Below are 26,133 nucleotides of genomic sequence, written 5' to 3'. Positions count from 1 at the left end.
GTGTTTAATATGGTGTATCTCTTAAGCAGACATGCTGTTAAACCAGACTTACTCTGTGAGCTCTGAAACAGGCTATCTTAATTTTATTCAGAATTCACTCAGCACTGTTGTATCCACATTATGCAGCAGAAAAGCCGGTTAAGATTTGTGCTCGCCAGGGAGCCCTGCGACTGAGCAAGAGCCTTTCTGATCTCTTTGCCAGGTTGCTACCAACTCTGCGTGCAATTTGGGCAGTCTTGGAGTGGAGCGGTACAGGTAAACTAGACTGCGGTAGTACTTCTGGCATCTCTGCTACAAGGGACTGATTAGCCCAGGACATCTCAAGAATGCAGAATTTCTTTTTTCATTTTGCTTCTCCTTGCTTGTCCTTCTGTTTCATCCAGCTGCTTAGGGAAAGCAGTGGTTTTCCAGCTGCCTTCTTTAATCCCCTTTTGCTGGACTGCAATTTTAGCCAAGCAATACCTACATTGTAAGGGGGGAGAGGCACCAAGTATAATGCTGCACTAGGGGTTTTATGCTTGTCTCCTTGCTTGCTGCATACCCAGGATAAGTCCTAACTGTTTCTCCAAATCCCTGTGAGTTTTTCTTCAGAATGAAGTGATTAACTTCTGCTGTAAACTTCCCCTTGTCTAGGGCATCCAGGCCTTGTGCTGAGCTTGACAGCATTCAAGATCTCCTGCCCACATAGACTATTAGGTTCTGCTTATCCTTCGTTTCCACTGCCTGGTGAAATATTAGATAACGGGGAAAGAGCTTATCTTACATGCGTCTGAACTGACAAATATGGCAGCCTTTCAGTAAAAAGGCTAATGCAGACAAGGCCTTTTTCCTGGCTGGAATAAGAATGAGGCCGGCGCTTGTCTTCTGCCGCTGACAACGGTCAGATGCGTGCGGCATGATTTCCATAGCATCCAGACAGTCAGAGCACCTAATATCTACCTGTCTAGTCAATACATCAGCTTTGCTAGAGTGGGGAGCTGAAGTTTGTCATTGAGGCGGGTTTCTAATGCAGCACGAATGGATCTTTCAGCTGTACTCCAGGGTAAACATTGTAAGCCGTGCAAATTTATTTACCAGCAGTGACAAATAACTGTGTCAGTCACTTTTGTTTTCTTCCCTAAATAAGATATTCTTTATAAATGCCCCTGTGGATTTAATTTTTGCAGCTTTATGTGTGGGGGAGGGGGAAACAGGAGGATTTCTTGCTGGTTGAACAGATTAATATTAGTGTTTATTTCCCTCTGTGTTTCTGCACATGAAAAATTAGTTTGTGTTTGGAATCAATAATCTTAAAGGTCTTTTTCAACCTAAATGATTCTATGATACAAATAACTTTCAGAGAGACCCATTTCAAGATTTAACAGTTTGAGGGTAGCATCTGGGAAACACTGTCCTGATGCTGAGGGGAGTTTGGCTTAACAGCACAGCTGAGAAACTCTGGTTTGCTGTGCCAGGGCTACCTGGAGGGGGAAGAGGAGGAGGAAGGAGAAGGCTGCTTTGCACACAGGGTGCTGAGCAAGGCCTGTTACTCGTTTCAGAAGTTTCTTGGCTCATCTCAGGCACAGAGCTGTGCTCGAAATTTAACACTTCCATTTTGAGAAAGAATACTTGCTGTTATAATGTGGCATATTTCTGCATTGCATTCATACAGATATTTTGGGAAATTGTTTTCCCAGCTGTAAATTCTAAACTGTACATTTACTTTTGAATTCTAAGCCACCAGCTAAACCCCAAAGTGTCTGACAACCCAAAAAAATGTGGATCTAGTGGGACAAACTGGTAGCCTTTTTAGAAACGAGGGAATAGAAGTTAATGGGTGGTTTGCTGCAGTATGGTGAAACACAAGTGTGCTCTGCATGGAGGAAGTGGAAAGAGTTGTTAGTTGGGCAAGTCAGACACACCTAGACAGCATCCTGAGCTGCTGCCAACCCACACAGGGGGTTTGGATCTTTTCCAGGCTTTGTTCCTGAAAATAAATTGTTCAGTGGGAAACTTTGAAGATTGCATTGACCAGTGAGCTGTGCCTCTGGCTGTGAGCTTTAAGGGAGAGAACTCAAGCTTCAGATTTGGGCTAGAGGCTCACAGAGAAGAAGCTGTGATCAAAGTTTAGCCTATATGTCATTTATTTGCTGGAGATGGTCTACGATTTTTTGTTGTTTCTCCTTATAAATGGGATCTATTTTGGCCTCCGAAATTTGAGAAAGGGCTGTTGATCTGATTATTTAGTTTAGCTATTGACTTGCTTTGTAGCCGCAATTCATATAAAAGGATCACCTCTGTATCTGTTTCACAGGAGCGAAGAAATTAGGTAACATCTATAAATCATGCAGAATATGTAAAACAATGGAAATATGTGAACTATTATGTTATTTATTTAGTGCTTTGATAGCCATGTTGCAAAACAAACGAGGAGTTGGGGGTATCTTTTGGAACAGAATATACTGCAGTGCCTGCCTTGATCTGCATTAGACATCTGCACTGTGAAGTACAAGTGATGCTCAAAGAAGCACTGAGAAAACAAATGGGTTACAGAACTGTCGTGTTAGAAATGACAAAATGTGTAGGCAATAGAGAAACTTCAGTTTCAGGCAGAATTTTAAAGTATTAACTGAAGAAATAGCAGAATATAGCAGAAAGGATAAAATACGAACATTTTGGAAACTGGGACTCAGTTCTTTATATGACAAAAATTCACACTGTGCTATAAAAAAAAGAGCATTTTTTTTTTCTTTAGCAGAAAAACAGACCCTCAAAATTTTGTGATTTAACACTGGGAACCACAAGTTTTACCTCTAAAAGTACAAAAAAAACCCCAAAACCAAAAAAAACAAATCAAAACAAAAAACCCCAAGCCCAAACTGAANGTGTTTTTTTGGGTTCTGGCTTTTTAGCTTTTTTTTTTTTTTTTTTTTTTTTTTTTTGCCTTCTCCTTTTATTTTTTTTTGGCTAGGCAGCTGTTGAGCTAAGAATGCCCAGAATTTTGTATAGTGGATGTGAGCATTTTACACCTTAATCTCACTTCCTGTTTCATAAGCAATTCATCTTTTTTGTCATAGTTCCAGACGTCAAGATCATAGGACTGTCTTTTTTTTAATTATGCAGTGCTCAGGCAATGCAGTTGTGATTCTTGATTGAAGGCTCTTTATGTTCCTGTAATAAAAATAAATGGCGAAAATGCAGTAATTTTACCAAGATGTTGTTTAACCAGCATGGGCAAAATGTGAAACCAAAGTCTTTGTAGTTAGTCGTAATTAAAGATTCCACCGTATAGTTTGTGTTATTTTTTTGTTATTATTTTTATTTGATTGTCTGTTATTCCTGAATGATGTTCTGTCCAGTGCAAGTATTTTTGTTCCCTTTATCTGTTAGCTGTGTTTTCTGCCCAAAGCCATCATGTATTGTTCTTTTAAGATGACATCTCTTGTGCTCTACCCCAGAGCTAGATGCAGTAGTGTATGAGTGTCTTAACAGACTTCCTACTATCATGATGCTGTATTATTTAGGTTTTTCAAAAGGCATTTAGGCCTTTGCTGAAAGAGGATTCAAATGTGTATAGCAGTGGTGGTTATTACTCAATGTTATATTTGTCCAGAAATACATCTGAAAGGTAGAGATGTTAATTTTAGTTTCACTGAGTTTCCCAGACTGGAAACGGAATGTAAATCTGAATATGTATCCCTCTCTTGTGTTTTGCCTCTAGCAGCTTTTAGAATCACAAATGCACATTTTTAATGACTAAATGTAACATTAACAGAGAGCCATTCTGCCCCAGTTGTTTCATCGGAAAATGGACTTGCTAGAGACTGCTTTTAAGTAGCCACATCTATCTAATCAAGGTTTCCCTCTTCCCCCTGGAAAAGAAATGTTTAAAAAGCAGAGAAAATAAGATTATTCATTTGTCTGCAAGCTTCGGAATGGCAGCTGGAATTTAAAGTAAAAGGAAGAGGTCATGGTGCGTGGCTGCACAATAGTCACCTTCCTCCAGAAGCTGGTATTTTGTTCAGCCCTACTGGAGGTGGGCAGGAGGTTGTACAGTGCCCCTGGGGCTGGGACCCAGCGTTGGTGTTGCGATGGGTAACCTGCTGTATTCTCTGGGCGTGGGTGAAAACACTGGCAGAGGTTAAATACTGTAAAGGATGAAGGGGTACCTTTAAGTTACTATATTTTTCTTCCAGTTTTTAAATAAAACCCTGCACCATTTTAGGAAATTAACAGTGAAACAAAAATATTTTGGAAAGCTACTGTAGCCTTTCGGTCCATTTTGCGTTTCTGCAGTCCCTAAACATGGAGTGCCACTTTGCTGGACTTTGGGGCTGGGAGTGTAGGTTGGCTGTGTTGCTGTTGTGTGTGTGCTCCTTGCAGCTGACATTTGGAGCAGGCCCATGCCTAGATGGTGGAACTGGCCTTGGGCTGAGGAACCCAGGGGAAGAGCAGCTTCCCCATGTGGGATTGGTGGTCCAGCATCACTTTTCTCCCCCAGCGTGCTGCAGTGGGGAGCTTGCGGCTTGCAAAGAGGAGGACGATACTTGGTGTTATCCTGCATGAACCTCCTGGCAATTCCTGCAAAGAGCTAGCCTATGGCATCTTCCTCCTGTGTGCGGAATGTGTATCTGAGTCCTGTTGGACAGACTTTAGGGTTTGGGGGAGTTCAGAAGGGCATATGGAGCTTGGTCATGTGGCATCAGCTCCTGGCATCTTCCCTTTTCTTTTCCAGTAATGTAAAACTGATCATCTCAAATGAAGTGGTTAATGTAAACAATTAAAAACAAAAAAAGAAAAAGTACACTGCAAGGTTGATGTGAGATAAGGCAGAGAACCTTTTGACTAACTGGAGCACATGGGTGATTCAGAAAGCCATGCAGCCAGCTGGTGATGATGTAAAGCACAAGGGATTGTCTCTTCTCTGTTCCACCTGTGCTGGCAGGCTGGAAGTTTTTTGCCGGATGGCTGTCCTGCCGACTCAGTGAAAGGAAGGCTCTTTGGGAAGTCAGGGCTTTCACACTGCTGCACCTTCTGACCAGGTTCATGTGGGGAAGGGAAGAGACCTGGGGTGTGAGGCAGCACAACCGCTTTTAAGGGTATGACCTTAAAGGAAGAAGAGTTGGAAAAGCCAAGATAAAGAAAGCTCAGAACATCCTTAAGGCTGCCAAGCCTAAAATTAGATGCAGGCTAGGCTTTGTTTTCCTTGCAGGCTCACATGCCACATGCATCTTCCCTCGTTGGCCTACTCCGAGAGGACAGCGAGTGCTGACGTCGAGGAGCACTTGACTCCCTGGGAATAGGTTTCTTGTGACTTTCTGTACTCCCCATCATCACACGATGGGAGCAGGTGGGCGACACGGCAGAGCTGCTGTCACGTGCGGGCACACGCGGTGTGGTGCTGCTGACAGCAGCTATCCTGGGACTGTTGCTATTGACAGCCAAAGCGTTGTTGACTGCAGGGAGGATCAAAATTATTATTGGTGACCACATGAGGTATCAAGTGCAGAGTTGATGTGACCACATGAGGTATTAAGTGCAGAGTTGACGTTAGGAGTCCATGCACAGAACACAATTCACCATGTCACATGGTGGTTTAAAGTGTGGGCAGGGGATTGGGTACAGGCAGGAGAGGGGTGCTGGATACCACATCCCAAACGCGTGTTATAACCCTTCCCTCATAGGCTGTCATTTATATTTGGGTGGGGTACGTATTAGCATTTATACTCAAAAAATCCACTCTTGCCAGATGAAAAAAAACAACCAAAGAAACGCCAAACATTTGGGTATAGCTTGGTCATTCAGGGTGGGCCAAAACAACATTGGGAGCTTATACTTGAGGCTGCACTTTGGTGCAAATATGGCCTGATTCTCATGTCGGTGCATTAAAATGGAGTAGTGTGACCGTACAGTCACTAGTGTTTAATATGGTGTATCTCTTAAGCAGACATGCTGTTAAACCAGACTTACTCTGTGAGCTCTGAAACAGGCTATCTTAATTTTATTCAGAATTCACTCAGCACTGTTGTATCCACATTATGCAGCAGAAAAGCCGGTTAAGATTTGTGCTCGCCAGGGAGCCCTGCGACTGAGCAAGAGCCTTTCTGATCTCTTTGCCAGGTTGCTACCAACTCTGCGTGCAATTTGGGCAGTCTTGGAGTGGAGCGGTACAGGTAAACTAGACTGCGGTAGTACTTCTGGCATCTCTGCTACAAGGGACTGATTAGCCCAGGACATCTCAAGAATGCAGAATTTCTTTTTTCATTTTGCTTCTCCTTGCTTGTCCTTCTGTTTCATCCAGCTGCTTAGGGAAAGCAGTGGTTTTCCAGCTGCCTTCTTTAATCCCCTTTTGCTGGACTGCAATTTTAGCCAAGCAATACCTACATTGTAAGGGGGGAGAGGCACCAAGTATAATGCTGCACTAGGGGTTTTATGCTTGTCTCCTTGCTTGCTGCATACCCAGGATAAGTCCTAACTGTTTCTCCAAATCCCTGTGAGTTTTTCTTCAGAATGAAGTGATTAACTTCTGCTGTAAACTTCCCCTTGTCTAGGGCATCCAGGCCTTGTGCTGAGCTTGACAGCATTCAAGATCTCCTGCCCACATAGACTATTAGGTTCTGCTTATCCTTCGTTTCCACTGCCTGGTGAAATATTAGATAACGGGGAAAGAGCTTATCTTACATGCGTCTGAACTGACAAATATGGCAGCCTTTCAGTAAAAAGGCTAATGCAGACAAGGCCTTTTTCCTGGCTGGAATAAGAATGAGGCCGGCGCTTGTCTTCTGCCGCTGACAACGGTCAGATGCGTGCGGCATGATTTCCATAGCATCCAGACAGTCAGAGCACCTAATATCTACCTGTCTAGTCAATACATCAGCTTTGCTAGAGTGGGGAGCTGAAGTTTGTCATTGAGGCGGGTTTCTAATGCAGCACGAATGGATCTTTCAGCTGTACTCCAGGGTAAACATTGTAAGCCGTGCAAATTTATTTACCAGCAGTGACAAATAACTGTGTCAGTCACTTTTGTTTTCTTCCCTAAATAAGATATTCTTTATAAATGCCCCTGTGGATTTAATTTTTGCAGCTTTATGTGTGGGGGAGGGGGAAACAGGAGGATTTCTTGCTGGTTGAACAGATTAATATTAGTGTTTATTTCCCTCTGTGTTTCTGCACATGAAAAATTAGTTTGTGTTTGGAATCAATAATCTTAAAGGTCTTTTTCAACCTAAATGATTCTATGATACAAATAACTTTCAGAGAGACCCATTTCAAGATTTAACAGTTTGAGGGTAGCATCTGGGAAACACTGTCCTGATGCTGAGGGGAGTTTGGCTTAACAGCACAGCTGAGAAACTCTGGTTTGCTGTGCCAGGGCTACCTGGAGGGGGAAGAGGAGGAGGAAGGAGAAGGCTGCTTTGCACACAGGGTGCTGAGCAAGGCCTGTTACTCGTTTCAGAAGTTTCTTGGCTCATCTCAGGCACAGAGCTGTGCTCGAAATTTAACACTTCCATTTTGAGAAAGAATACTTGCTGTTATAATGTGGCATATTTCTGCATTGCATTCATACAGATATTTTGGGAAATTGTTTTCCCAGCTGTAAATTCTAAACTGTACATTTACTTTTGAATTCTAAGCCACCAGCTAAACCCCAAAGTGTCTGACAACCCAAAAAAATGTGGATCTAGTGGGACAAACTGGTAGCCTTTTTAGAAACGAGGGAATAGAAGTTAATGGGTGGTTTGCTGCAGTATGGTGAAACACAAGTGTGCTCTGCATGGAGGAAGTGGAAAGAGTTGTTAGTTGGGCAAGTCAGACACACCTAGACAGCATCCTGAGCTGCTGCCAACCCACACAGGGGGTTTGGATCTTTTCCAGGCTTTGTTCCTGAAAATAAATTGTTCAATGGGAAACTTTGAAGATTGCATTGACCAGTGAGCTGTGCCTCTGGCTGTGAGCTTTAAGGGAGAGAACTCAAGCTTCAGATTTGGGCTAGAGGCTCACAGAGAAGAAGCTGTGATCAAAGTTTAGCCTATATGTCATTTATTTGCTGGAGATGGTCTACGATTTTTTGTTGTTTCTCCTTATAAATGGGATCTATTTTGGCCTCCGAAATTTGAGAAAGGGCTGTTGATCTGATTATTTAGTTTAGCTATTGACTTGCTTTGTAGCCGCAATTCATATAAAAGGATCACCTCTGTATCTGTTTCACAGGAGCGAAGAAATTAGGTAACATCTATAAATCATGCAGAATATGTAAAACAATGGAAATATGTGAACTATTATGTTATTTATTTAGTGCTTTGATAGCCATGTTGCAAAACAAACGAGGAGTTGGGGGTATCTTTTGGAACAGAATATACTGCAGTGCCTGCCTTGATCTGCATTAGACATCTGCACTGTGAAGTACAAGTGATGCTCAAAGAAGCACTGAGAAAACAAATGGGTTACAGAACTGTCGTGTTAGAAATGACAAAATGTGTAGGCAATAGAGAAACTTCAGTTTCAGGCAGAATTTTAAAGTATTAACTGAAGAAATAGCAGAATATAGCAGAAAGGATAAAATACGAACATTTTGGAAACTGGGACTCAGTTCTTTATATGACAAAAATTCACACTGTGCTATAAAAAAAAGAGCATTTTTTTTTTCTTTAGCAGAAAAACAGACCCTCAAAATTTTGTGATTTAACACTGGGAACCACAAGTTTTACCTCTAAAAGTACAAAAAAAACCCCAAAACCAAAAAAAACAAATCAAAACAAAAAACCCCAAGCCCAAACTGAAACAAAAAAACACCTTCCTGAAAATTTTTAGAGGCATTCAGGTTTAAGTTGGCTTTGAGGAAGATACCTACAATGAACAAATGGTCCTCATCTGAGCTTTCAGAGCAAGAAATATGAGAGGACACAAAGAAAAAAATTGCCAGAATCTTTTAAAATTCAAAATGTCTAATCTGTCTGCCCAAAAAAGGATAGATTCAAGCCGAGAGCCAGTTTGGTTTGTGTGACAGATTCATGTTCCTTATATGCACAGTCTTGGCTTGAGCAATTCCCTTCTTCCCACCTTAGGTGTGTAAACCAGAAACTAGATACATTGACAGCAAGGTAAAGTTATTCGGTGTGTCTTAAAAAAACAAGATAAGCACTGGAAAGGGTGTGCCGTTTCCAATTAATTTATCAAAACTGTGCTAATATGATGACATGCAACTTTCAAGGCAGGAAATACAGCAGGTAAGGTATTGGCAGCAACTCATCCTCACCATCCTGAGTGTCATATGGCAATATCCATGAGCCATCAGTGATGGGTGCACTGAAATTTCTCCTGTGAGACCCTTTTGTATACCTACCACAGCCAGGGGATTGGATCCCTGAGGACAGAGGTGGGCTGGGAAGTAAACTTTATGAGGGAAGTAATTGCAAGTTTGTGCTGCCCTTGGTTGAGACTACAGAAAATAGGAGTGGTGCAGGATGTACAGGGGAGTATATATTGGCCAGGTCTTTCCCACATGCCACATGTGTGGTCCTCATGGTCTAGTGTGCCCAGGCATTGTGCACAGGAGAGAGGGTGCACACATGCACACAGGTGTTTGATGAAGTCTAGCACGCAGTGTGTGGGGGAGGCTGGGATCCTGTGTGCAGGTGGCCAGCCCTTGCCTCCGATGTCAGACGCATCCCAGACTCCTCATGCTCGCTGAATATGCTCTGTGCTGGCAAGCTACACACTCTCACGAGTCATTTGTCTGGGACTTATGAATGGCAAAAAGCCTGGTCTGAGCTGCTATGCAGATCAGGATGCCGGCGTCCTGAAATCCTGGACAAATCCCCTTAGCGCTTTTGGTAAATCTGCAGCTGGGATTTAACATTGTGACAGCACATCCTAAGTGTGGTAAAAATAGCCTGTCTCCCAGCACTGCAAACCTGACTCGTGCCCTACAGTTAATGGGTGAGCGGTCAAGGCTGTTTCTTGAATCATTGCACGAATGCATGAAGCAGTGCCGGTGGCAGGGGATCACAGAGCAGCACTGCAAAACACTTCCCTGGCTCAGGCCAGTTCTCTGCAGCTTTGACTTAAAACTCAGCGGATCAGAAGTGTGGCAGAGACCCCTGATCTCAGACTGAAAGGGATGATGGAGAGATCTCTCTGCCCTTTGCTTCTCCAGAAGGCTTCGTCCGTCCTGCGTTTGCCTGGAGGCAGTCTGCAGGGTGTGCTGTGTGGGCAGTGTGTCCCCTCCTAGGCTGGGCAGAGAGCTCAGCCCTTTCCCTGGAGGCTGCATAAGAACATGGGTTTATTTGGTTGTAACCCTTTACCTTTATCCTAATAAAACCCATTTTTTAATTAAAAATTAAGACAGCACCGCATGTGAAGCATCAGTAGTTTTGCTGCCCCAATGGGGTAACATGGAGAAGTGAGAGGGAGTGGATGTGCTTTTCCCACTCTGCATGTGCGTACATGTATGGGACAGCACAGTTTCTCTGTGAAGTATCTTACTCTCAAAACTTCCTCTTCAAGAAGGAGATTCACCCAAAAAGCCTTGCCCCGCCCAAACAGGATGTAGTGGTATCTCTTTAGTGGGCTGCACAAAAACGCTACTGGTGAGTCAGTACAATGTCAGATGTGCAGTTGTACAGAGTGGGAACATAGAATGAAGTAGTTTGAAATGCAGCCTCCCATCCAAAAATACCAGCCAACCAATTGTAAGATGCATTAGCTGTCAGTTCTCAGTGTGTCTGGTGAGATTTCAAACGAATTTTGGATTTTTGCTGTCACACGGAAGAAAATGCTATTGCAGCCACTTAGGACCAGCCTCTTGCTTGTTGTGAAAAGGCATCTATCCATTTACCACTGGGCAGATTTTGAAAATGCGTCTTTGTGATTTAGGTGCTCATATGTCATCTTCAGAAGCATCTTATTAGTCCAAATTACTTCTGGTAGTGGTATTGGACAGTGTGTGAAGGCTTAAGTAAGCGAGGCTGTGCTCTGTGGAAGCGCCTCATAGGTGCTGCTGTGGTACTGAGGAGAAGAATGAGGATGACAGGCAGGAAGAGCTGAAGGGACTTGCCTTCGGTCACTGGCAGGTCTGTGGTGGAGCTAAGGAGAGAAGCTCAATCTCAGTCTGATCTTGTAGCTAGTAGACCACGCATCTCCTTAAGCATCTATGCTGTATCTTTGGGGCAGTCTTGCATATTCCGTATATATATAGGGTAATTTTTCTTTTCTTATTTCCTAAAGTCCTCCTATGAGACACTTCAAGTTTAATTGTACCCTACCTGATCCAGTATTATGCTAGGAGTACAGGGAAAATAGTGGATGGAGAAGCAGTGTTAGAAAGCACCTCTCAACCATTACTGAGACCCCAGCCCTGTTCTGGAATCTGTTCAGAAACATCCATCCCTCTGACTGCCCGGGCTCAGTAATGTCAGTGGGACTCTGTTACTCCACATATGAAGCAGCACTGCACTGCCTGTATCATGAGGCAGCTGGTTTTGTTTCTGGCTCTTGGCTTCCACCCTGAAATGATGGTGTCATTGAAACTGCCTAGAGGTACAAGAGTTACCCCAGCCTTACAGAGGGTGCAAGAGGTTGGTGGCCTTTGTGTGGTAAATGGTCAAGCTGCCTTCCTGTCATCTGCAGTGTCTTAGAAGTGGCTTGAGTTTGTATATACCATTAATTCTTCTAAAAACAGGAATACTGTCATTGCATTGGGGAGGATTGGCCTCATTTTATGTAAAGTAGATGCAGATTTAAGCTTCATATTGAGTTGCTAGGGTGCTGTCCATCAAGTGATGTTTGGAAATTGTTTTTTAGAAGCTATGCCAGTTTTGACATGCTGCTTTAATATTTTTCTGGCTGCAATAGGGCAAGACATAGAAATCTTATGTTGTCATTGCAGAGCTGTGAAGTGTTCTTTTTTCCTTTTTTTTTGCTTTCTCTCTCTTGCACTGTGTCATATGGAAACCAGATCAAGATTATAAAATTATTGCCCACAAACTGTGATCTTTCTTCTCTTTTGTGGTGAGAACTGACAAGTCAGTGATGGCTTGGTGCTGTTGGTACTAGCTGTTCATGCCGCATGCATTTGTATGTATCAGGAAGTGCCGAACTTGGCGTTCTTCTCAGTTGGCACACAGGCTGGTGAAACGTCAGATTTTTAATTGTGATAAAGTTCACAGAAGAAAAAATTATGACAGATGTTTCCTTTTGTCAGAGCTGAACTGAATCATTAAAATGTGATATGATGTACTATGAACGAGTCAGTGTAAACACCATCCCTGTGAACATGTCAGAAGACTGAAGAACTTAGACCATTCATGGTAATGTTAAAAACCATGTGGTCTGAATGCTGTATTACCAAGCTTTTCTCTTTAAATGCAGAGCAGGAATCTTATGAATTTTTATTGCCTTTCTACAAAATGAAAAGATAACATATTCGGCTTTGGTAAAAATAGCCTGGTAGCTTCTGCAATGTGGTTGTCGTTTCTCTGGTGGTTTACTCAGAGGTCTGCTTTTCACAAGCAGCAGTGAGGTATCCCATTCCCATTGAGTGCTGAGCTTGCTCGCCTAATTCCCTCTTTTCTAGAAGATGTATTTTTGGGAAGTCTTACTCCTTTGCCAGTCTGAAGGAAGTGACAGAAACGCTGCTGCTTGCTGAGGAATGCCTGTGATGATGCGTTAAAACTGGCTCCTTGTAAGTGGTTATGGAAAAACTGCAGGAAGCATTCAACAACTGACATTATCTGTGGACTTTCTCTGCTGTCTCCCCCTCACATCTCCTGCGTAAGGATTATTGTCCACACGCTCACTTAGGTCATTAGTCAGAAAAGAAATGCATTAGAAACTTCACGATGCTTCTCCATGAGCTGAGTACATTTTATCTGCAGTTATTCTTGCTGGCCTAAAAAGGCTTGACTAGATTCTGATCCTTATTCACAGTGTTGTCATTTCTCAAGATTTTGCCATAAATTAAGTGATTTTCCTAATGCTTCATCTGCTGAAATCAAGCATGAATGAATACCTTCATTTTGACATAAAGGTCAAAGAAACTCTGGAAAGATATGGTCAAGGTGTATCCCAAAGGGTTGTTTTACATCACTCTTCTGATTTCTGATTTGAGAGAGCCTGACTTTACAGTTTTGGAATTCTGCAGATTGGGAATAGATTATTATGTCATAAAGAGGGTTTTAAACTATAGCAATTCCAAATAATTTTGCACATCAGAAATCTCAGTTCTCATCTCTTTTGCGGAGTGCACTGCAAGTGAGGTGAATGTGTTTTGCAGATGCATTTTAAATACTCTTAAACTGTGGCCCTCTTCTCCAGATCAATTACATTGATTGATTGGGGAAAATTTGCATTTCTGTGTGTGGATGTACACAAATTGTATGCAAACCATGTATTTTATTTTAAGTGGGGCTGTAGAAGGAAATAACGAACTAAGTAATGTGATAATAGTTGTTAATGGCAAATCATCTGTAGTTTTTGCACCATGGCAATTTGTGGAAATGCACTGTGCTTTTTTAAGTTAGCATAAGTTTTTACACCTTTCTTGCACCATAGGAACTTAATCCATCGTGAAACCTCGTTAGAAGCTTCACCATTGTATCCCGAGGCAGATGTGAAATTTGTGTGAGTCACCGATTTGCGATCAAGCTGAAGGAAACTGAGTCTACAGATCTTAGGAAAGAAGCTGCCCATTTGGGATGCATTTACACAGCTCCTTTTGTATAAATCATTAGTGCTATAAACTATCCATTATTGTTAGGAGAAGAAATTTAACAATGCAAATAAAACAAAATACTGTGGCAGAGCAATTTTATGCTTGATTGTAATGTTTAATGGCATGTTCTCATAAAGAGATTTTTCCCATCCTTCAGACCTATCATATCTGTGACTCACTTGATTTCCGATGGTTTGAACATCCCTCATTTTATTCCTAGAGTTGTTTTCTCTAGAGCAATTTCTGTAAACGTGCTGCAGCATGGGGTTACCCAGGGTTAATTTCCCTTATGATTACACATCCAGACAGCATGTATGTAAATGCTGCAAGACAAATGATAAGAAAACTGCAGGATGAAAGAAAACAAATAAAATTCCTTTGTTTTGCATGTAGATCCATTTCTCAGTAATGCAGTTTTCCCTTGCTCACTTTTAAATGTTAACACTAGCTTATATTGGTATTATAGTTCTTTAATAGCATTATTTTTCTGTCATCACTGACCCTAAATTTTGCATTCTGTTGTTTCTCTCTTCATCTTTTACTTTCAGGTACTAGACAGCACCATCAGTGAGGCAGAGCTTCGTATCTCTAAACGAGCTGATTATATTAATGTCAGAAATAAAATACAGCTCTTCACATTCTACTTGTATTTTTAGTACCTTATTGTAATTCTGGTTCTGTTTTCCCTTCTTATCTCTGTTCTGTGTCTTGCCCCTAGATTTCTTTTTTAGACCAGAGTTGCTGAGTTTTATTGTGATCTCTAAAGGTTTCTGCACTGTCCAACTTTTTGAAGTCATTCCATACACCTTAATCAGAAAGTACTAAATATCTTGATATTCTGTTAATCTGCAGTCAAGTGCCCGTTGTTTTCTTTTCCTGTCTGCCAGGAAGTTTGTTGGCAATTGAGATTTATGGAGCGAATAATCCACCTGGCAGGAGACTCCAAAGATGTTCTTTAGTGGAAGAAAGAATGTTCCTTTGTATGTGTAAAATACGACTAATAGCTTATTTAGCAACCTGTATTTCTACAACAGGGCTTTCAGTTTTGTGTTGGAGGTGGATTCTTGCATATGCATAATTCTAGCACCCATGCTAATTCTGTCCCTCATTTAACTTTCATCCCTTCATCTAGAAGGATAATGCATGATGTGATCTCTCAGCTTTTTAATGTGGTCCTTAGTGCATCTCTTCTAGCTCCTGCTTGAATGGGGAAAAAAAAATATTAGAAATGAGGGATGATTCTTTCCTGTACTTCCTGGGAATTGCCTGGAAACCATGGGGAGCTTAGGCAGAGTAGTCATGCTGCAACCACTGAGACTCCACGGAATCCAGCATCAGGTATTAATTGCTGGAAGAACTCTGAATAACAACAGGATAAAAAAAATACAGTGTGATCTTTTCCTGAATTTTCTCATACTTAAATGGCTTGGTTTTATAACCACTTAGTAGATTTGAGTTCAAAATACCCCAAAAGCTATGGAATGTGATAAAAACGAAGGATGGAATGGGTTGCAGTATTTTCAGGGCAGCAGATTTTGTTCACTAATTTTGGATAGAAATAAATGGTGGATTGAATTACTCAGTGACTAAAATACATGGAAGCCCCCCTGTATCACAGTATTCACCCTATTGGATACCTGTGTGAAATTTTGGTTCTCGGCCACCTGGTTGCTTTGTCCCTTTAGGGATATTTTCATGGTCTGAGTAGCCTGGGTTGATTATCTCCCTCAGATTTACAGCTGCCTTTCCCTGCCCAGAGTTTCTCATTCCTCATGCATCAGCACCAGGAAATTCTGTACCTGTTTTTCAGCAGTGGCAGGGGAGCATCGAAGTTACCAGCAGTGTAATCTCCAGGGTAAACAGGGCCAGGGTATTATGCTCACTGTACCATTTAACCCTGCTGGAGGAGACGACTGTAAATTGCCTGTGTCGAGCCAACGTGCGAGGACTAATAGAACTGCAGTGGGGATAATTCATAAGTAGATTTTCTCACTCGCCAGTGTAAACAGAGCCAAGGCTAGTCAGGTCTGAAACGGTGATTACTTTTAAATCAGCATGTTATAATTCAGTGTCCCTGATTGAACCCTCCTTCCAGTACAGGAAAACAAACCACTGCATGCCTGGCCAGCACAGGGACCACTCAGGCTGTGCAACTACCTGTGCATATGAAGGACTCCTTCAATTTCCTAATCCTTCCTATTAATGCAGAGTAAAGAACAGCTTTAACAGGGAGTTAATTTAGAGGCCTTAAACACTGCCTTTTTACCTCCACCAAACTTACTTCTTTTGGGTTGTTTTGCTAATCTCTCCACAGTGCTTCCATCTGTTGTCCCTTGCACCTAATCACATTACACACAACATAATACATCTACATACGTATCTGCTGGCAAATAAGTTACTTGAATTTACTGCCTATGAGAAAAGCACTTTTCCTTTCCCTGAGGTGGTGCCATTCTTCTGTAAATGTGTTGAGTTCTGACAAACTTAACCTATAAACTCCAGATTTAACCAAAAAGGTAAAAATTCACCCCAGGAGGTGGCAGTTTAAGCGGTGGGGGCATGGGGCATTCAGTGGGTGCATCTGCAGTTGCCTGAAGCCTGTCCAGGTCCAGAAATGGAGATGGTCCTGGTCTCCTGCTCTGCCCCTCCCTGACCATCGCTTGTATCCTTTTTTTGTGTTGGCATCAGTGTTCACGCAGCAAGCAATTTGACTTCTTCTCCTGGGAGCAGAGACCTGGTCTGGCTTATTTGTGCCTCGGCCATGTCGCCATCTGCAAGTGCGCTGGGATGGTAGGAAGAAGCTGGGGCCATGCTGCCATGGCTGCTAGCTTGACACAGGGCTGAGACTGGATCAGGCAATGATTATCTGGGTAGTTCCAAAGACCCACAGGGCTGCTGTGTGGGCATCACAGCCTGGCTGGCCAGGGAGTGAAAGCATGGCTCCCCCATGGCAGGCATGTGTTGCCCCAGCATGGCTTTGACCATGAAGCATCATTCTGATGCTGCCTGGAAGAGTCACGTGAGGACACATGGCCCTGCATGAAGTGTTAATGGTTGTAGATTTATGCCCGTACCAGATGGATTTTGGGCTGAAGTTACACACGTGGCTCTGAGCTGCATCACAGTGCAGAGAGGGGGAAGCACCTCTCCACACACACCTGCCATCCACATTCCCCAAGTGAGTGACCCCATGGGGTTGACTGCAGGCAGGAGGAAACACACCCTTATTTTCCAGTTTCAAGACTGTGGTTATTCTCTTGCTCTTCAGAGTAAGGGCTGGCCAAGATCCTGCCCACAGTCAGTAATGTCTTTGGAAAAGCAGAGAAAAAAAAGGGATAAGTAGCAGAAACACGAAACTCATATTGAGAAAGCAGCATCTGTCCAGTTTTGGTCACCAAGACATGACTATGTTTCCTTACACTTGAGATTAACACCTTTACTAATAGTAAAATAAAAAATATCAGGTTTTGTTCTTGTGGGTTCCAGAGTGAGTTTTTTTGTTTTCCCAGTACTGACCTGAGGAGACAGGTCAGTGAACGCATCCTTTATAAAATTTCACCTAAGTGTTACCAAGTTTAACTAGCCCTTGGCTTTATCATTAATATGCTAGACTTCTAATGGCTTGTGGAGGAGCATTACAACTCTGTGTGCCAGAGCCTGCTTAAGGAACTTCAAGCCTGTAGCCAGGGGAGCTGTCCTGCTCAGAGGTCATGGTGGAGCCTGCTGCTGGGAGGGGAATGTCAGCAGGAAACTGGTCCCCCATCCTAGTTGACAGATCAGCTTTTATGGGCTGTCTGGCATTTGGTGCACGGTTGTTCAGTCCCTAGAGGGCTTGATTTTCATTAAACAGTTCATGATAAATTCTTAATAAATAAGTGACGAGCCAAATATTATTCTGAGGATGTTCTCAAGGATGCTTATCAGGTGCACTACTAATGGATACAGAAGTCTGTAACCATTTCACAGTCATTGTGCCTGCACTTGTACAATAATATTAAATAAATTTTGGTGGGTAGGGAAGTAGTGGGCTAAAGAGGGAGTAAAGGATGTTATTTCTCAATCTATGTGCCGAATCCCCAGTCTTGCCAAAGCAGTTGTTTTATGCTGTAGGTTAATGCCCTTCAGAGACTGAAAAGACTCTAAACACACATGCTTCAGTTGTAGGAGACCAAAGTACAGCATTAATGCCAATATATTAATTTGTTTTGTTTTCTGCTTTCTTTGTAGTCTTTAAACTACACTCATCTAAAACCAGCTTCTCATTTTAAACATGAGGTTGGGGAATGATATATGTGAGTCAGTCTTTGGTTCAGAAACTTTGTTTTACAATGTCCTTGACAACAAAGAGTTTGCAACAGGAAGGTAGTTGGCCTCAGCAGCAACTCTGTACACAAGAGTGGGTATGCCCACATAACAGCCGTGTGTAGAAGACCTATCTGTTGAATTAATTGTTTTCAAAGTAGTCTAGCGGCAATCAGATTGTAGTTTTGAAGGTGCTCCATATCTGCTATCTGTACTGAATTACTTCTCTCTGCTGGTAACAGTGCTGTAGTTGGTTAATACTCCACTTGCACAAAAACATTCCATCGACATATAATTTAAACTCATTCTGCTTTTCTAGGAACTCTCAAAGGATATTTATTTACAGTCCACAATCACTGTCCCCCAGCTTGACTCTTCTGTTTGGATTGAGGCCTTAGACCTTGCAGTATCAAGCTAAACGTCAACAACGGTTTAATAAATCCAGACAGTGGGGATAGCCTGTAACCAATTGAGAGGGCCCTGTTATGTGCCGTGGATATATATAGCAGGATATGTCTCCCTAATATTTTTAGCCCCCTGGCTCTTCATAGTGCTAGCTTGATAGGTGACTGCAAGCAGGCCTACTCATCTCAGCCTCTTTCCCCTCCTGGTTTTTGCTGCTTGACTTTGAGTTAGGAGATAATTTTTTTTTTTTTTGAGGCTGGTCCATGGGATTTGCAAATATGAAAGATGTGAGGAGCAGTGGGTCTGACTGATCCCCTGGAGTGTGTCCTGGGGGCTTGGACTGTTGTGTGTGAGGGAGAGCAGTGCTGGTGTGAAGCTGATCTGAGCGAGCCCAAGCCCAACTGGGAGAGGGGCCGAAGCCTCGCCAGTGCTGAGGCCCAGCTCCTCTACTTTCAGGAGCTCCCAGGTGCTGGCCAAGTGCAGACCAGAGGGTGAAATCTCTTTTCTTGCTCATGTAGACACACAGTGGTCTTATCTGGTGCTTTGGGGATGTCACCATAATCCAGAGAAGTAACTAGGAACAGGAGGAGGCTTGGCCAAGCTGGTGAAGCCAGTATAGGAGGAACATCTGGGAGTTGAGGGACATGGCACTAATAAGGGATATAATGCTAATGGTGCTTCCCAGTGTGGCAGGGACACTGTAGGACTGTGCTGCTCCTGTGAGCAGCAGCTGCAGGGACAGCCTTAAGTACCTGCTACTGGCCTCCATTGCAGTGCTCTGAGTGTGAATACAGGTGTAGACAGGCATGGGGAACCCATCTGCCTGGGTTCATCAGCCAGAAAGGCATCAGAAAGGCTGGCTTAGTGGGAGGGAGGGCTGGGGCAGGCACAGTGGCTTAAGAGCGGCAGCGAGGTTCAGGGGCTGGGAGTTTCACAGAGCTAGTCAGGCTGGAAGGCACCACAGTGGGTCATCTGATCCAACGTCTCTGCTTAAGCAGGGTTGTCCTAGAGCACTCGGCACAGGATTGTATCCAGACGGTTCTTGAATATCTCCATTGAGGGAAACTCCAGAACCTCTCTGGGCTCTGTTCCAGTGTGCTGTCACCTGCACAGTAAAGAAGTTCTTCCGCATACTCAGGTGGAACTTCTTATGCGTCAGTTTCTGCCCGTTGCCTCTTGTTCTATTGCTTGGCACCACCAAGAAGAGCCTGGCTGCATCCTCTCAGCACACCCTCCCTTTAGATATTTGCACACCTTGATGAGTTCTGCCAAAGAAACACACATGAGACTGGAGCCCATGTCCCCAAAATCCCCGGTGTTCTCCTTTCTCCTCTTCTTCTATTTTTCTTTTATAACTCTCGATGTTACAGGCATTGTTCCTTCTGATGGTTATTATTTTACAGTATTGCTTCAGGATGCAGCTCCCTAATATTTTACACACGCACGCACGCACACACACAGCGCACACACATCCCGACTCCCCGTATGACTTTGGGTAAGGAAGCCGCGGCCGCGCAGCTGGGAGGATTCCTGCGATTACTCTCGCTGGCTGTGTGGCGCTGGGGGCGAGATTTCCCTGCCTGTGCCCTTCGGAGCGCCGAGGCCCCGGGCGGCTGTCCCGCTGTTCCCGCTGTCCCCGCAGTCCCTCACTCCCGGCCGGGCGGGGCGGGGCGGGGCGGGGCGCGCGCACGTGCGCGGGGGCGGTGCGGGCGGCGGCGCAGGCGCGGGCGGGCCGGGGCAGGCGGCGGATCCGGGGTGCCCCGAGCGCCCGCCGCGCCGGGCCGGGCTTAAAGAGCGGCGGGGCGGCGGCGCCGGGTAAGCTACGCATCTTCCTCCCTGCCCGCGCTCCGGGCCCCGCGGCGGGGCTCGGGGAGCAGCGGGGCATCATCGCCTTCCCGTTCTTTTTGTTCTCGCCGGTTGACATTTTTTTATTTATTTATTTATTTTAGTGTTGGGGTTTTTTAATTTTTAAAAAAAAATTTTTTTTTTTAGTATTATTATTCCTTTTGCTCGGGACGCGGATCCCGGCGGGCCCTTGGTGCCCGTGCGTGCGCGCACCCGCGCGGCGGGGGGCTCGGCGGGGCCGGGGGGCGGTGGCTGCGGTCCGAGCGCCGCGGAGAGGCGCGGGCGGGAGCCTGTCCGTCCGTCCGTCCGTCATTCCGGCCCCGCGTAGGGCCCGGCGGGCCGCCTGAGGACGGTGTCTCTCCCCCTTCCCCTCGCCGGATGGAGCCCGGGGCCGCCGGTGATGCGGGGGCTGGCGGAGCGGCTTGAGCCCCCCGCCCGCCGGAGGCGAGCATGTCCAGTGAGCGGCTTAACAGGACAGCGGTGAAGGATGCGCGGTTAAAAGACCTGTTGTTGGAAAGAGGTACCCGCGTGTCCGCAGGGGCAGGGATGCCGCGGGATGCGGTCCTGGGTCACCGGGCAGCCCGGCCCGCCCGGGGAGCGCCCGCCTGCGGAGCCGCGGGGCGCAGGGCAGGATGCGCCCGGGCTGGGGGGTCTCTCTGCGGGGGAGTGCTCGGGGTGACGGGCTTGTGTAGTTGCTGGTAGGGTTGCAAATTTTTTATCTCTCTTCATGCTTTTCTGAGGTGTTTTCATTCAGCGTGTAGTTGCCTTTTCCGTGTTGGGCGTTTACCCTGAAACATTGTGTTTTGGTTTGGTTTTTTTGTTTTAATTATTTCCCAGGAGAATTTTTGTTAGAAATGTTGATTCTGGAGTGTAAAGAAACGGATATATGTGAGCGTAATAGAGTCGGGGAGGTAAAACCATATAATTTCTCTTCCTGAACCCCCCAACCGCCCCCCCCCGGTCTCTTTTCCGAAAGGAAAAGTAGGCAGGAGGAGATGCCTGTCTGGAAGGCGGTGGCCCTTCGCGCCTGGCAGGTGTTGGGCAGCAGAGCAGGGGAGGCGGTGGGGGCCGGGGTGACCCAGTGCCTGTCAGCAGCCGCCAGGAACTATTTAAATGGCCTTGATCAGTGCCAGCAAATACAGACTGCTGCTGCACTTGTGTCTTTGCTTTTTCCTGTTAATAACCTAATGAGCAGCAGGAGTGTCAGTCTGGAGGAAGAAGAGATTAAAAATTACCTTTCTTTTCCCTGTACTTTCCAGTGAGGAAATTGTCCTGAGCCTCCGTAAGGTGTTTTGTTGCAGTTTAGTGTTTGCAATGTAAAGCTGGACTTGGAAAATCTTTTGTGCTCACACCTGCGTGCTCTGCTTTTTATTTTCTTTGTTATATGACCATGTTTTAGTCAAACACTTTCAAATTATTCCCTCCCAAGGGAAGTGCTTGCAGACCAAATAATTTATTTCTAATGGAGAGGTACTGTCCCTTGCCACTGAAATGCAGGGGCCTTGATAAATTTAGAAGACTCTGCCCTTGGCAGGCAGAGAAGTAACATGTCATTGCAGTGATCTCTGCATTCTAGGAAAGCCTAAATCAACATTGCTTGTTTTGCATGTTGCCCTTTAGCAACAGTCTCTCAATTTCCAGTCTAAAGTATGACCTGGACCCAAATAAAAGGTTTGGGTGAAGAAACCGTTTAGTACTTCAGTAGCCACAGAATGTGAATTGCAGCAGTTGTCAACTGTGTAAAGTCTGTATTCTGCACTTCTGAGCCAAGAAAAACTGATTTTTACTTAAGTGTGGTTTTGGTGGGTTCCTTTTTTAATTAATTCTGTGCTTCCTGCTTTTTGATCTTTCGGTGCTGACATTGTTAACTTCCAGAAGAGAGGGGAAAAAGAAAGGTTGCTGCACTGCATATGGGATTGATAGCAAAAGCAGAGCATGAAACACTGACTAATCAAATTCTTTGAAAATGTTAGTGGTCTTAATGATGAGTGGATGGTACTTAACAGCAAAGAGAAATTAAGTGATAGGTGTATTTTTGCCCTTTACTCTTTCCTTAGCTTTAAGTAGGCTTAGTTACTCCTACTGAGGAGATTGTGGACCCTCAGCGCTTAGATGGTGGTGTGGCTGTGCCTGCTGGTAGCTTGTGGCAGACAGGTGGACCTTGACACCAGCCTCCACTAAATACCAGCACACTTGCAGCATCTGTGGTCTGAAGTTTTGTTCACAAGAAATCTTAAAATAATGAAACAGCCTTGCATTTCCTTTAGTTCTACCACAGGTTCATCTTGGATTTTATGTGTGAATGGCATTTTTCTACCTCAGCTTCATAGTCATATTGTGTCTGCCCAAATGTGCTGCTGTCACACAGAAAGCTGAGAGTCTCTACAAATTGGAGATCGGAAGGGGGGAGGCTTGTTTTCTGATATTTGCTTTGTCTTTTCATCTTCATATGTCATTATCTCTCTTTTCATGTTAAGCTTTTTAAAACAGAAATTTAATATTGGTTCCCTGAAGTTCATGTTTTTGCATTCAAAAAGTAGTGCCCTTTTTGGAAAGTACTGAAAGTGAGCAACTTGTGCTGCTTACTTGCTTTTTCTACCAGCCTAGCAACCAAAGACCTCCCATTAACTGGAGTTGTCTTTCAAGATGAGAGCATTCCCTGTGAGCAATGCAGTTTCCATAGAAATATCAGCAACTCAGTAACTCCAAAGGGCAATTTTTCCCCTTGTGTTGCTCATCCTCGCTGCTCCAGTGTAACCAAAAGGGTGCAAGAGTGACTCATTTCTAAATATATTAATATTTGTAGTTATAGGCAGGGCTTCAGATAAGATGATGGTCTCTAATGGACTTCATTGTAATTTTATCTCTTGCAACATCCAAGGCCCTGGTTTCATTTTTAACCATGGTGGAACATACCTTGTTTTAGAGTACCAGATCTCTTTTTACATTTTTATCTGAACGGGTAAGTCCTAGAAGAGCTAGTTGGGGGGGGGAAGTTAGTAATTGAAAAAGGCATTGTGTGTAGATTCAGTAGGATAAAAGTTTTCCACTCTAGTTAGATAGCTTTCAAGCTATTTAGTTGATAAAAAACTAAGGGTAGTGTACTAGATACAACATCCTGATTCCACTCTACATGATCTCTGCTCTGAAGCTTATGGAACCCTCTGGACTCTATTGGCAGTACAGGTGGCTGTTAAAATAGGGGGGGTGGGGGGGTGGTTTATTGGTTTGTTTCCCCCACACAGTGAAAACGTTATCCAGAAGGCTTGTCTGTGGTGTTTATGCTGAGGAGTTTATTACCTGAGAAGGCTGCAGAGAAGAATCACCAAGAAGCTTCTTAATTGTGACCTGCAGCCACTCATACCGATCAGTTTGCTCTGACAAAAATTAGATAATTTTCATACGTCTTAGAACAGTTTTCTTCACCAAGCTTTGCAGAATGGACAGCAGTAGTATCACATGCCAGATCAATCTTGATGAAATAATGAGGGTTTTTTCAGATTATTGCTTTGATGGTTAATTTTGTGTGTTAATGACACATTTACCTCTTTCTTTTTTTTCTTTGTTTTAGCTGAACTGGAGTTTGTTCAAATCATCATTATAATCGTGGTTATAACTGTTATGGTGGTAGTGATCATCTGCTTGTTGAACCATTACAAACTCTCGACACGCTCTTTTATCAACCGACAGAGCCAAAGCAGAAGACAGGAAGAAACTTTGCAGACGGTGAGTATGAGCCCCTTGCACCAAATTCTTTTTCCTTGTGCTGTATGGGCCTGCAGCAAAGCCTCCTGAGGAGCTCTGGTACGGGCAACTGTTGGAAAAACTTTTGATATCACTTGTAATACTGCCTATAGTTAGGTCTCTTGCTGGGGTTGTATTTGTCAGTAGGAAACAAAATCAAAACATAAATTCAAGGCATGCTGTCTTTGATTATTTTTAGAGCCTGCTATATTTTATGTAGCCTGTATTCATTTTGCATTTGGAGGCTCAGATATGACATTCTGTTTGCCGCTGCTGTAATTTGAAAGTGGAAGGGTAATGAATGGAGATTACCTGGGTTACAAGGATTTGAAATACACCTTGTTGTGACTTTCCGTATATTTACTGATACCCTGGAGTTTTATTGCTGTTACTCTTTTGTGAAGCTGCAATAGCTGTTTGCTGGATCCAAAACACTGTCCCAGTAAGGGCAGGAAAATGTAGAGTTTGTTTCACTCAAACACATAAAAGAGACTAGAAAAAGGATCCCTCCAAGGACTTGAAGTGTTTAAGATGTGTTGTTACGGAGTCCAAGACTTAAGATGGAATCTCAGTCAAGACTTGTTAAGGCTGTATTTAGTCAACCCAACAGTAAATGGGCACCTAACTTGCTTTGTGAGCCTGGAGTTTGCTGAGTGGGATGCTCTGCTCCCTTGTGACGGTTAACCATAGAGTCTCCCTGACCTTGGAACATCCCCCTGAAGCCAAAGCTGTGCAGTGTGCTGTGGTGTTGGAGGGAGGTCCTTTTTTCTGATGTGCTTTTCAGTATCCCTAGAGTGATGCCCTTGGCCTCTTTGCTGACAGCAGTGGGTAAGAGGCCATTTTGGAGGGTAGCCTTTTGATGTGTTGAATTCCTGGTAAGAGCATTAGGTTCACACCTTCATTTCACTGTCAAAAAAAAAGTCCTGATTGTAATCGAGAGATGTGGTCCAGTAATGGTTTACACCACTTCTAATTCCACAGTCTTGCCTTTTTATCCATCCCAGTCCTAGGTTTCCTCCCTCTTTGTGCTCCTTAGGGAGCTGCCAAGGTCATGGTGAGAGGCCTCAGGGAACTACTCTGGCTGAAGGCTAATTGTTTTTTTGTTTGTTTGGTTTTTTGGGGGGAGTGTTTTGTTTGCTTTTGTTTGTTTGGGGTTTTGTTTTTTTTTTTTTTTTTTTTTTTTTTTTTTTTTTTTTTTTTTGGGGTTTTTTTTTTTTTTTTTTTTTTTGTTTGGTTTTTTTTGTTTGTTTGGGGTTTTTTTCAGTTTTTGTGTTTTGTTGTTTGTTTTTTGCCTTGTTTTTTTTTTTTTTCCCTTACAGTTAGATTTCAGCCAGGTCAGTGAGGGAAATGTCCAGGCAGGGGAGGGAGCACTGATGGGAAGAGGCAGGGATGCCACAGCCAGGGCTGGACCTGAGCAACTGCTGTGGAGCTGCACCCCTGGCAGTCTTGACAATTGGCAGCTCTCTCCTGAAAGTCAACTGTAAAGTGTGACAATAGAGGGTTCCCAAAGCTCTTGCTTAGCACATCACCTGTGCCCTCTTGCTGGGGTGAATATCTCTTACCTTGGAGGCTGTGGAGGGGGGCTCCTAGGAAAGGAGCTGCCTCAAGGAGAGGTTGTCTCATTCCTTAACACTTTGATAGTGTAGGAATGCTTAACTCTAATTTGGTTACAGATGAAACTGGAACTGTCATACCTTAACATTGTGGACTTCAGGGCTGGAAAAATTGACTAGATTAATTTGAATGTTGCTTTGAAATGGACACTGTAATTCAAAAATCACACTTCTGCCTGAAAAACGTTGGCTATAATTGCTACAAATCCCTAAAATGAAGTAGTTTCAGATAAATGAAATGCATTTTCATCTTCACAAATCTTTTAAAACTGCAGTAAGCTGTCAAATGCATGAAGTAACCCATTATTTCCTTTGTATGGTTCATTAGTATTGTCTGTTATCAGAGCCAGTGGTGGGGTTTTTTTCTCTTGTGCACAAGGGAGAAAATATCACCTTCTTGTGAAGAAGAACATGCAGTTTGGCAGCAGGAACTTGGAAGGCACTCTTAGTATCCAGAACTGCTTTTAAATAATTTTTAAAACACTGACTCAGTTTCAGTTTGACACCCTTATAAGTAATGATAATCATAGCCAT

General features: G+C 43.8%; 1 protein-coding gene across 5 annotated transcripts in view; it reads left to right on the top strand.

The window, feature by feature from the left end:
- LDLRAD4 (low density lipoprotein receptor class A domain containing 4) overlaps window positions 1-26,133 on the top strand; it is a 254,135-nt gene that overhangs the window by 216,610 nt on the left and 11,392 nt on the right. For 2 of the 5 annotated variants that reach the window (XM_017819440.1, XM_017819439.1), the window contains exon 5: window positions 23,814-23,968. In XM_017819440.1, the coding sequence (XP_017674929.1) occupies window positions 23,814-23,968 (155 nt within the window). Of the gene's footprint in view, window positions 1-20,167; window positions 20,213-20,632; window positions 20,763-23,813; window positions 23,969-26,133 lie in introns of those variants that run through there. The other 3 variants (XM_017819443.1, XM_017819442.1, XM_017819441.1) reach the window with 3 other exon arrangements.

Source organism: Lepidothrix coronata, unplaced genomic scaffold, assembly GCF_001604755.1.
Source record: "Lepidothrix coronata isolate B3197 unplaced genomic scaffold, Lepidothrix_coronata-1.0 Scaffold75, whole genome shotgun sequence".
NCBI lineage: Eukaryota > Metazoa > Chordata > Aves > Passeriformes > Pipridae > Lepidothrix > Lepidothrix coronata.
This window is presented reverse-complemented; position numbering and strand designations above follow the sequence as displayed.